General features: G+C 38.3%; 2 protein-coding genes across 2 annotated transcripts; one reads left to right on the plus strand and one right to left on the minus strand.

Moving 5' to 3' along the window:
• The first annotated feature begins 780 nt into the window (after positions 1 to 780).
• On the plus strand, positions 781 to 2,916 carry LOC130954120 (probable mitochondrial saccharopine dehydrogenase-like oxidoreductase At5g39410). Its single transcript, XM_057880857.1, has 2 exons — positions 781 to 1,513; positions 1,749 to 2,916. Exons 1-2 carry the CDS (start codon positions 827 to 829, stop codon positions 2,436 to 2,438), a joined length of 1,377 nt encoding a protein of 458 aa, XP_057736840.1. The 5' UTR covers positions 781 to 826; the 3' UTR covers positions 2,439 to 2,916.
• A 2,374-nt stretch (positions 2,917 to 5,290) lies between these two features.
• LOC130955433 (probable ubiquitin conjugation factor E4) lies at positions 5,291 to 11,618 on the minus strand. The gene is made up of 16 exons (XM_057882279.1): positions 10,514 to 11,618; positions 9,809 to 10,013; positions 9,583 to 9,734; positions 9,213 to 9,495; positions 8,906 to 9,058; positions 8,095 to 8,298; positions 7,885 to 7,997; positions 7,642 to 7,756; positions 7,272 to 7,361; positions 6,964 to 7,167; positions 6,755 to 6,850; positions 6,507 to 6,629; positions 6,304 to 6,396; positions 6,036 to 6,200; positions 5,856 to 5,945; positions 5,291 to 5,763 (listed from the first exon to the last, which is right to left on the minus strand). Exons 1-16 carry the CDS (start codon positions 11,362 to 11,364, stop codon positions 5,584 to 5,586), a joined length of 3,117 nt encoding a protein of 1,038 aa, XP_057738262.1. The 5' UTR covers positions 11,365 to 11,618; the 3' UTR covers positions 5,291 to 5,583.
• Positions 11,619 to 12,018: the final 400 nt, after the last annotated feature.

A 12,018-nucleotide genomic window follows, 5' to 3' on the forward strand; every position in this document is an offset into this window, starting at 1 on the left:
CGTTGTAAATCAAATAGCATATATTAAAGATTATACAAAATAAATAAAAAAATAGTTAAGAATATACTTATCTTCTTATAAAAAGATTTAATTCTTCTTCTTAAGTATTATAAAAAGATTTGGTCCTTCTTAATAATTTTGGTATTAAAGGTCTTTTTTAATAATTAAGTCTTCCTAACGGTCCCTTAGACTCTTAATATTTTGTGTTATTAGTGATGGATAGTGACTATTATTATGTGGAATTTAAGTATTTTAAATTTTAATATTTTGTATTATTAGTCATTATATATAAGACTATAAGTTAATGTTTTATGTTTAAAATGCATAAGATTTTAGACTAATGCATAATATTGTGTTATTTGTATTGATTTAAATATTTGGTGTTATTAGACAATATTAGTATTAATTATGGTTATGCTTTAATTTTAGAGAAGAGTTGATTCTTGTTATATTTTTCTAAGTGAATTTTACCATATCAAATAATAGTTTGAGTCTTGAAAATTTGGATATTTTTACATGCTAACTTACAAGAAGGTATTAAGGTAATATAATGTTAACGACCCGATTTTCACCCGGTATAATCGTGGCCCGAAAGTGTATAGGTTTCATCGAATTTAGGGCCGAGTTCGGATCTAACAAATAAGCCCGTATATATTTTGGGTCGAGTCTGGATCACATCAAACCCAGTTTCACCCGATCCATGCACACCCTTAGCCTTAGGTTGGATTAACATTAAGAGAGGGTTTTATGTAAGCCAATAAAACGACGTCGTAACTTGGGATACCACTAATACTCCTTCCACAAGCTCCAGCATAGGGCAATAGCTATGGCTTCTTCATCTTCAACTCCAATGCCACAAAACCCACAACTCTTCGACCTCGTAATCCTTGGAGCATCAGGCTTCACAGGCAAGCACGTCCTCAAACAAGCCCTCAAATTCCTCAAAGCCCCATCCTCCCCACTCCGCTCCATAGCCTTAGCGGGCCGAAGCCCATCTAACCTCTCCCGGGCCCTCCAATGGGCTTCCGGGCCCAACTCCCCGCCCACCGACATCCCCCTCCTCACGGCCGACACCTCCGACCCGGACTCCCTCCGCGCAGTCTGTTCCCGCACCCGCCTCCTCCTCAACTGCGTTGGTCCCTTCCGCCGCCACGGGGATCCCGTCGTGGCGGCATGCGCCGCCTCCGGGTGCGACTACCTGGACATCACCGGCGAGGCGGAGTTCATGGAGCGGATGGAGGCGAGGTACCACGAGAGTGCCGTGGAGTCCGGGTCACTGGTGGTGTGCGCGTGCGGGTTTGACTCGGTGCCGGCTGAGTTGGGAGTGCTGTTCAACTCGGTGCAGTGGGTTGGTGAGAGCTCGCCGTACAGGGTGGTTGGTTACCTTACCGCGGAGTCGGAGAGGAGAATCGTTGGGAACTTCGGAACCTTCGAATCTGCTGTTCTTGCGGTGGAGAGTGTTAAGGATTTGGAGAACTTGAGACGGTCCAGGCCCGCGAGAACCAGGCCCGCGGTAAGAGAATCTAACATCTCATATGTTCAAAGTTTGTTAAGACGCAATTCTGATGTTTCCATTAACACGTCTATTATCATGGAATAGTCCTCATTCCTTAAATGGCAGACAAATCTCTTCAATTGAAACTAAGTTAAACTGATAATCAGTATTTTTGTTGTGCTTACTTTCTTGAGCTTTATATTTTTTGGATTCAATGTTATGTTATAAACTTGTTGCTTTTGCATGGTTGCAGATTCCTGGACCACCTCCTAAAGGAGCACTAATAGAACACCAGAAGAAAATTGGCCTCTGGGGAGTAGTGCTACCATCAGCGGATTCAACCCTCGTCGGACGAACATTTTCAACTCTAACTGAAAACCCTTACGGTCTCCCTGGGAGAAATGAGAGTGCTGATATGGTTGAGAAAAGGAAAGCCTTCTGGTCATCTGTGAAGCCTACTCATTTCGAAGTAAAACTCGGCTCAAAACATTTATTGAGCATTTTTGTGTATATTACCATTGGAATTTTCATTGGCCTTTTAGGAAAAACATCATTCGGAAGATGGCTTCTTTTGAAATATCCTTCTGTATTTACATTCGGTGGGTTCAGTAAGAATGGTCCGTCGGAAGAGGAGGTGGAAAGCGCCTCGTTCAAGATGTGGTTTGTTGGACATGGATATAGCAAGAAGAATGTTGCCACAGAGAGAAACAGAAAACCTGACATGGAAATCATAACAAGAGTAATGGGACCTGAAATGGGTTATGTAACCACCCCAATAATTCTCATTCAGTGTGCACTCGTTCTTCTAAGCCAACGAGACAACCTACCAAAGGGAGGAGTTTACACCCCAGGGATTGTGTTTGGTGCAACTGATCTTAGGGATAGACTTCAACAAAATGGATTGTCATTTGATGTCATCACGAAAAGCAAACTTTCTTCTTGATTCATAATAGTCATATCCTTTTTGGTTGGAAAAGAATACTGGATGGATCAGAAAACTGAATTGTAGCAGACTGAGTTATTTGAGTTTATATCTGGGGTGAGTTCTGTTTCGATCCTACTATTGCACTTATTTGTGAGACTGACTGAATCTTTGTGGAGCTGTTTGAATTTTTCTTTTGGCTACTGCTGGGTGTCTTAGAACTGTAGAACATTTGCTCAAAATTAGTTTTTCTAATTTATGTAGCCGCCATAAGGTGGAATAAGGCTTTGTTGTCTTGGTCTGAAAACTAGTTTTTGTCGATATGTAAAGAGGAAGAAGGCTAAATCTTTGTGATTTGTAGTCTATGACAATATTTGGTGTATTTGGTTTGAACAGCAGAGTCACACAGACTTTTAGCTTTGTGACATTTGCTTCTCTTTGTTGTAAAACTTTTTTTTTCCCCTAAAGTGATTTCCCCCTCTAATATGTTGAAAAATTGAAGAGCTTTACCAATTTTTTGTTCTGATTTCTTCCTCTTCGATTTTTTTTTTTTTTTATGAAAACAAAAGAGTTCAACACACTAAGATGGAGCATATAGCGTCAAACAACACAACTAAACAGGCAACTCCAAGAAAGTACCAAAACCAAAAGAAAGGAAGTCTCCATGTCATCTCCGGCATAACTATCAACAACACTAGGACTGGGCACCTCTCCACTCGTCGCAGCTAAGCATGGTCATGTGGATGATGTATTCTACGCCTCTGCTTTGATTCTGAAATATCCTCCTATTCCTTTCCAACTAAATGTGCCAAATGATCGCACAGAAGTACCTCAAACGCTGCTTTCGATCCTCTTTCCTACACGGTTTATCCGTCTAACTTAGGAAATGGTCCTTCATCAATCCCGAAAAAGATCAGAGCTGGCCAAACACCAGATAACTATACACTCCACACCTGCCAAGCAAAATCACAGCCAAAAAACAAGTGATGGACCTGCTCAACATCCTTAGAGCATAATACATAACTCTTATCATATTGGCTAATAATCCCGAACCGACTGAGCCGTTCCTTGGTATTCACCCTGCCTACCAAGACAAATCAAGCAAACAGCTCCACTCTTAGAGGAACCAAATCTTTCCAGATAGACTTCATAAAACTGTAGCTGGTTACATCTTCTAGTAGCATTCCTTCTTGTAGCACCTGCACAAAGGAGTTAGTCGAAAAAATACCAAGTCTATCATATTTTCACACAACTCTATCCTCTCTATTATTCACTAGTCTGACCGGTCTCAACACCTCATGTAACTGACTCCCACTGAAAAAGTTCTTCTCTTTATTGGAAGTTTCAAACCCACTCTAATCCATCTCAAAACCCATAATCCCCAATAGCCGAACCACATTGGTTTGAAACAGAGAAGAGCCTTGGAAACCGATCTTTCAAGGATCCACAATGTAACCAAACATCCTCCCAAAACTGAGTCCGTCGTCCATCACCAAGCTCCATAGCCAAGCTTGTAATCATCTTATCCCTTATATGTTGCTCCTTAATTTGTAGATGGCAAATATCCTTCTATAGACCTCCTCTAAAAGGCAGCACTTGAGTGGACAGTAACACATCTGGCCTCAAATCATTGCAGGAATAGACCACTTTCTTCTACAACGAGCACTCTTCCTTAGCAAAACGCCACCACCACTTAAACAACAGTGCAGTGTTTCTAATCATAGCATCTCCAATTCTAACCCACCTAACTTCTTAGGGGCCTGCACCAACTCCCATCTCACCAATACCATACCATTCCTCACATCCTTCTTACTCCATAGAAATTTTCTCTATAAAGAAATCAACTTCTTAGCAACTGCTTGCGGCATCTTATATAAGCTCAAATAATACACTCGCAAGCTGTTCAAGACTGATTTGATGAGCACCAATTTCCCCGCTTTGCTTAGCACCTTGGCTTTCCAAAGGCTTAGTTTCTCTTCTATCTTGTCGATGATAGACTTTCAAGTTTTAACCAGCTTCGAATTAGCTCCTAAAGGGACTCCAAGGTATTTAATAGGGAGAGTATCTTCCTTACAACCCCACAGTCTACACATACTTTATACCCATTGCTCTTCACAATTAATTGAAATCAAACTGGACTTTTCGAAGTTGATACTGAGCCCTGACATCAACTCAAACCATCGCAGCAGCCGCTTGTAATTCTTAATCTGTTTTCTTCTCTTCTTTATTACTTGTAGTGGTAGAGATGTAATTAAGGCATAACTTGCTTCGAAATGGTTTTGGTTTTTCACATTGGCACATTTTCTTTTTCCCTCTCTGTACATGCTTAGAGTTAGAGATGGAGAATTGGAGATTTACGAAGGTATTCTGACCGAAAAATAAAAAAGAACCAATGATCTTGTGTACACTCTTCTTTTTAGTGTGAAACAATCTCTTTATGATTATTTTATATTTTATTAATTATTTTTAATATTAAAAGTGAAAGATAAACACAAAAATAATACGTACATATTATTCAAAAATAAAAAAGTGAACAAAGTGCAACTCTAAAAATTTTATTAGAGCAAAGTTCCATTGATTATTAGACAACTATTTTTAGTTATTTGATTCGTAAGTATCAATCAACCAACTGTCAATGACTAATTCTTAATCTTATTGGAGTCATGTATTGGTGAGTAAAAAAATTGATCATAAAACTGACTATATAAGTATATATACACTGGCCCTAAAGATGGAATTTGAAACATGATGCTTAAGTAATTTATTATTAGTATTTTTATTTTTTTTTCAAAGTTATTTTGTACTCCAAAGAATATATGTTTCTTGTTGGCACTATCTTAACAAAATTCTTGCTATTATGTATTCGCGGAAAATTGAGAAAAATAGGTAATTAATATATTATACCCACTTAAAAAACATGTTAGACAGAAAACTCGATCCACTCTAACCAAATATTATCTAAACGTTTGAGATACCAAACACACACTGCAACTTGTAGTTTGAAGCTCTATGCTGCCATTATACGAAGAAGCTCATTGAAACGATAAAGATTCAATTTCCTACAAATAGGATACACCTAAAACTTGTATGAAATAAGATACATCATATTAATCAATCTGGCCACCTTACATTATCGGAAATTTATGAAAGTTGAATATTTATTTACCTAGTCGATCAACATTTCCCCATTTGTTGTCTGAATTGTGTCCTTGGTGCTCTGTATGCTTATACCTTCACTACGTTTCTTCATTTCCTGGGACTTGACAAACTCCTCTATTCTTGCTTTGAGTTCAGTGTCAGGAATCAGCATGTCGGCGGTAAGATGGGATCGGTTGAATGGGTCCGACTGCACACAAAAAACCAAATAGAAAAAGCATAAACCCGAGAACCTGTAATCTGATAAGAACATCAAAATAATGAGAACAAGAGGCTTCGTACGCTATCACTAAGAAGGTGCCTCTGTATGACAGGTCGATCAACTACAATTCTTGAAGAAGGTAAGATGACAGGATCCTTCATTAAAGTGTACTGCAAAATAATAATGAAGCTTCTTTAACCCTAGTTATCATAACACTTAAAATAGTAATTCTTTGTTAATCAAAGTTTTAGAATCGTTACTTGAATTGGATCAAGGAATTCATCTGGAATTTCTCCCAAGGTAGCTTCAGTATCCATGGCTTCAGAAGCTGCAACTTTTGCCTTAGCACCGAGTTGAATGAATTCTTGTATGATTCTCCCATCCTCACCTATTCTATGAAGAACCTCTGCTGCAGCACTAAACAACTGCAGTGAATTCTTATTCAGATTGCAAGGCTTTTGGTAATCTGGAACAAAGATAATTTTTGAAGAACAGTCTGCTAGATATTAGAAGTCTCATGAAACTTACCTGATCATTGTATGATCGACCATCCTTGGAGATGGCAGCTGGGAATATGGAATTTGAATCACCTCTTGCCAGGTGAACATATACGTGCACAATCTTCAAATGAATAATTTAAAGTTTAGCCGTTTACTTTTCTATTACAATCACAATTTTGATACAACATAATGTGTTTAATAATTTCTTTTTTCAGAAGAGTTAACTCCAACCTGTTTAAGCAAATGCTTTGGACGAAATTCATATTTCTCAGGATCTTTCAGACTAAGGGATTTTCTTTGGGGACCCACTAGTTGCAGCAGAAAGTAATTGAGCATACTAGCCACTCTTTCAACCTTTGAAAGATAAAAGAGGAGGAATGAGAATTAAGCTGACAATAGCAAATATATTATCTAGCCACTAAAACTGTTTCAGGAGGCGAAAAGATGAATAACAGAAAAAGGTCGAAAGGAGAGAATACCATCTCTGGAAGTAGGAATGGAGCAGTAATCTGCTCTGATGTAAACGCAAGCATACTCACATCTTCATTTGCCAACTTCATATCTATCCGAATAATCTACAACATTCTCCAATATTATAAGTTTCATTAGGTAGTACATTTTTATTTGTAAATTATTTTTGAAAAAAGGAAAAAGGAAGATATCAATTAGCCCGAAATGTATGACAGACATTTTCTTGAGAATGGAATAACCGTGTCCTCTCCTGCCTCTCTTGAAGTGGCCGTCGTTCCCATTCAGCTGTATTTGACATTTCAGCCTCCAACTCTTTTAGCTCAAGAATTTTGTTCAGACTTTCATCAAGAAGATAAATACTATCATTAATCAGGAAGTTTAAGAAATTCAGATAAACACCCTTTTCCTCTTCCTTAGCAATCTGAAAGAAATTAAATTCAGGGGGAAAAAATGAGGAACATTGGTGTATGAATTGAGATTAAGAATTGATGAAAAGAATCCCTCAAGATGTGTCTCATCAACTACCTGTCTCCAAGCATTACGATGACTAGGGACCTGCCATAGGTATTCAAGGAGTTCGGCTATATTATGGCGGATATTAAATTTGTCATAGAACTGCAGTGAACAAGGGACAAGTGAGAAACTTGGCCAGGCATTCTTGTACTTAACAGCACGGAAAGATCAATTGTTTCAATTTATGGTGGCGCTTGGAGTGTTATATAATTTATGTATATCATTATATCAACAAGTGTTTTGTATAGGAAACAGTTTGAAATTAAATTCATAAGGTTCCCCCCTGATACTGCCAATACCATATTTAGGATTACATTTGCAAACAGTTAGCTATTCAAATATCAACCTAACAAGATAGCCTTGAATCAAAATGCAGACTGACCTGCGTGTGAGACCCGGTGAACTCAATGTCAACATAGAGTTTTAGAAGATTCCTCACAAGATACTCCAGAGACAGTTGGTGGCCTTCAAATAAAGTAGCTGTGGCAGATGAACCGCTGTGAAAAGGGAATAGGGAACACATTGCCTATTATTAGCTTTATGAAGTCAAGCAAATACTTAGCAATATGAAAATATTAGTAACAACCTAGATTTCTAACTCTACACAACACAGACACCAAATTACCTCCTACGGGGCATCCAACAGTTCAAGACTTCGACCATCTTTGCTCTTAAATATGGGTTTTTGATGAATTCAGGGCTAGCCATAAACATAATTATGAAGTTCATAAACTCATCCTGCAGAATCCAGAATAGATACATTATCATGCATAAGTAAAAGAAGTTGGGAGACAAATGATTAATCTTAGAAAAAGCACTTGGAGGTGAAGTATACCAGCACAACTCCATCCAAGGCCTTGGGAATCCGGGAAGCAAATATTAGAAGTTCCATGGCATCTTCTACAAAATGCTCAGGCATAGTGGCAAATTCCATTGGGCAAGTCAATGGTAGAGGCATCTTAAATCCACCAACCAAGCTAACCAACCAAACAATCATCAAACGGTAGAAGGATAGTGCATTCTGAATAAGCGTGTTATCCTGAGGAAATAAAATTGAGATGAATATATTGAATCTTTTAAGCTAAAAGGACTTTAACAACTTGTAAGAAAATAATATAATGAGTCGCTAAGCAAGGGTTTCGTACTCATTAGCAATAATACATATTTTCTTCCATTTTCCATGCTATTGTCAGAACCAATAAAAAATCCCTATGTTGGATCAAGTTATCAATCATCCATGATTTTGACACACATGGGAGTAGTGATAGAAAAGTTTGTAAAATACACTGATTGCACCAAGGAATAGATCAGGTCATAGCGTATATAATAATTATCCAATTTAAATCATTAATGCAATCATAATTCATAAGTGGGTGTATATAATTAGTCCGCATACAATGTAATTCATATTAAAGCAATTCAAAAAAATTTCCTAAAGTTCTTGGATCCATTATCAAGTATTACATCTAGAACTAGAAAGCTATTCAACATTATGAAATAACTGAAACACCTAGGAAGAAGAAGAGAGAGGCAGGAACCAGGAAGCAGAGGAGCAACTTATTTCATTTTGGTAAAATATTACTTGTAATTCTATTTACAAAGATAAGAAACATGTAACAACAAATGGAGAAAAAAATAAGATTTACCCGCAATATTTGAGCTTCATAACAAAGCTTTTCCTGTGAGTACGATTCCAATTCTTTCTCAAGTCTAGTTATATCCAATTGCAATTGGGGGGTGGGAGATTGCTCTTGCATGGCTTTTAGTGTTGAAAGAGCATCTTCACATCTAGAAATATCCTGGAAAGAATATGACTCCTGACTTTAGATTTTACAAACTTGGATGTAATCATTCAAAGGTTTACAGTTCAAAGCAAATAAGAAATAGGGGAATATTTAATATTTAAAGTTAAAAGAGTCCATAAAACAATAGTAATTCCCCAACATGTGTTACCTGAACTAAGTGTTTGAAATCAGAAAATGCTTTTAAAAGGCCCAAGTTGAGCACTCTTGCAGTCATAAAGAAGCATTCACAAATGAAATGATATTCCGTCTTTTCACCATGTCCAGAAATTTCATTTGAAAGCTCACCAGCATTACTACCAGAACTACTTGCTTCTTGAGATTGCTCCAAGCGTTTCTGGCCATCATTATTTTGATTGTTTCCATTAGCCCGTTTATTGCTATTAAGCCATTCAGTAACTTCTTCCGATGATGCATGTAGAGCAGTCAACCCACTAAATAGGATTATACCAAAAGTTATTTAAAGAGGGTGACATGAAACTTCCACAAGGAACTTAGCATTTACTATATATGAGCCTCACCTTAGCTTCAAACGGTTGGAGTAGTGTACATATTTTGGATCAATTTTATTCCTTTTGGTTAAATTTGCATCCAAAAATGGCTCACAAAGATGAAGCATGACAGCACTGAGATTTACAAACATGCCTGAACTTGCACAAGTTATAGGGTCAACCTGTTTTTCAAAGGAATAAGAAAGGCATAAGTATTCCCACAATACATAAAACATAAATTAAGGAAGAAATTTACCTGTATATGAGCCCTGGATGCATTTATATTGATCACCTCGGCAAGATACTCAAGTACACTATCACGAGTATCTTTACTCTTAAGGAGAATGAAGAGAACTTCATATAGGCCATCATACAAATTATTCATGACAGTTTTGATAGTCGAGAATGAAGATAATAAATCTGCTGGTCGTCGAGTTGATGCATCAGAAAAGCACTGTTGTCTGGATTTTAAAGGAGGTTAAAAGAAATTGTTAAAATATACGAACTCAATTCAATACCCCATCTGAAAACTGAAAGAGATCCAAACTATGGTACTTGGATAAATAGATAGACTTCAAAATGAAAGATAATATAGTGAAACCTAGAGTATGGCTGAAAATAAAGATCAACACCTAACAGATTGGAAGCGACAAGTGAGTAGGGGGCTCCGTAACGCTTTGGCATTGTGTTTACCGAACATCTTGGTCTTTTCTCAACGGGGATATACATTTTCATCTAATCCATCAAGCACTACTAAAAGGTTATTTATTACTTAGTAAACATTCTATCAGTTGTCTTCTCCAAATAGTTGAACTGTCAAAACTAGTTAGTGCTACTCTCCATTGTTTTCTAACTATGAGAAAAGCAAGCCTACAACATAATCCCCTAGGCTGCGTTTGTTTTTGTTCCCTACTGAACTTAGAAAGATACGAAAAACACACAAACAAGAATCAAGACTCACCCAACGTCAGGCTGGCTCCTGAAAAAGGTTTGATCAGGAAGAGCACTAATGTGAAAGAAGGGACCCAAAATGCTGGTCATCTCAATGGCACGGCCATTCATATAAACCCCTTTGGGAATCCACCACTCGTGGCTCACAAGTGACTTTGCACCAACAGGGAATCTCACCAAGAACAACAAAGCCCTCAAAGAGTCCTGAAAGTTCCCAAGAGCAGAAACCTTCATCACACTTCCTCTCAGCTCCTCATACAGTCCTTTCAAGATTGGGTCCAGGCTGTCAAAATCCGAGTCCCTAAAGAACTCCTCAAGAAACCCCGGTGGACTCTTTGGCCCTCCGCCGCCACTGCTACCTCCGAACGCGTCGATGCCACCGCCAACCTCCGCGAATATCAGCGGCAGCAGAGGCGACGCGGTTCCCGAACCGGAACTTTGATTCCGGTTCTGAAACAGCTCCGGATTGCCGAGGTGAATCCTGCAGTATGAGACGCACAGTTTCTTGGCCTGTTTCACCACCGCCTCCATCTCCGACCTGAGGGTTTTGTCCTTCATGTTGGCGATTTTCTTTGCCTCCTCATGCGCGCGGTGGTAGCAACCGGTGAGGTACTGGAACGGGGATTCTCCGACGCCGGGAAAGTCGCCGGATAGTCGATCAATGAGGACTCGCTCCATCAAATCGCGCGAGAGGCGGAGGTCCTTGCCTTCGCTAAGAATCTCCGCCGCTGTGAGCTCCAAATAGACGTTTCTGGAATCGGCGTTAGTCGCGGCGGAATCGGTGATCGACACGAGAAAGATTTTGCGGATGATTATGTCCTCCACTTCCTGTGGAGTCCTCTGAGGTTTTGCGGCAGCCATGGTCGATCGAATTTGAGTTTGAGTTCAAGAGTTTTCTTCGATAAAATTGGAAAAAAGAGATGGGAGAGGGTTTTTATTTTCTCGAGAAACAAACGAAAAATAAAAAAGAGAGAGAGAGAGAGAGATTATTCAGAATGAGGGAAGTGAATGAGATTAAGTGAAAGTGAGAAGGGAAGAGGTTAGCAACTTAGCATGGTTTTGGAGAAAGGAACCTTCGTGTCCGGGGAATGCTGTTGCTGAGTTCAATCAAATTGGGATTGTTTTGAGCTTAAGCTTAAAAACACTTCTTAAATGTTAATAAAACATTATCGAGAAAAAAATTCAGTTTAGTCTTTGAACATTCGAGTTTTAATTTATGAGCCAACAGAGTAATTGAATAATGTATATAATAGATTATTTATTGGATTAATCTCTAATTGATATTACGTTCAAATGCGCCTCTAACATATTTTTAATTTTTGAAAGAATTCTATTTTCTTTTTCGAATTTCTTGTTATCTCTTTCTCTTTCTTCATTTACGTGCTTTTCTCTCTATTATCTTTCTTCATTATTCTCGATTTTCATTGTTTTTTGACATCAAGTTCTGAAATCGTTTTTGAAGTGTTTCATCTTCATCGTCGTGTTTCTCCTCGTTCTTCTTTTGATTTTGCAACA

The sequence above is a fragment of the Arachis stenosperma genome, chromosome 10 (assembly GCF_014773155.1).
Source record: "Arachis stenosperma cultivar V10309 chromosome 10, arast.V10309.gnm1.PFL2, whole genome shotgun sequence".
Lineage (NCBI taxonomy): Eukaryota > Viridiplantae > Streptophyta > Magnoliopsida > Fabales > Fabaceae > Arachis > Arachis stenosperma.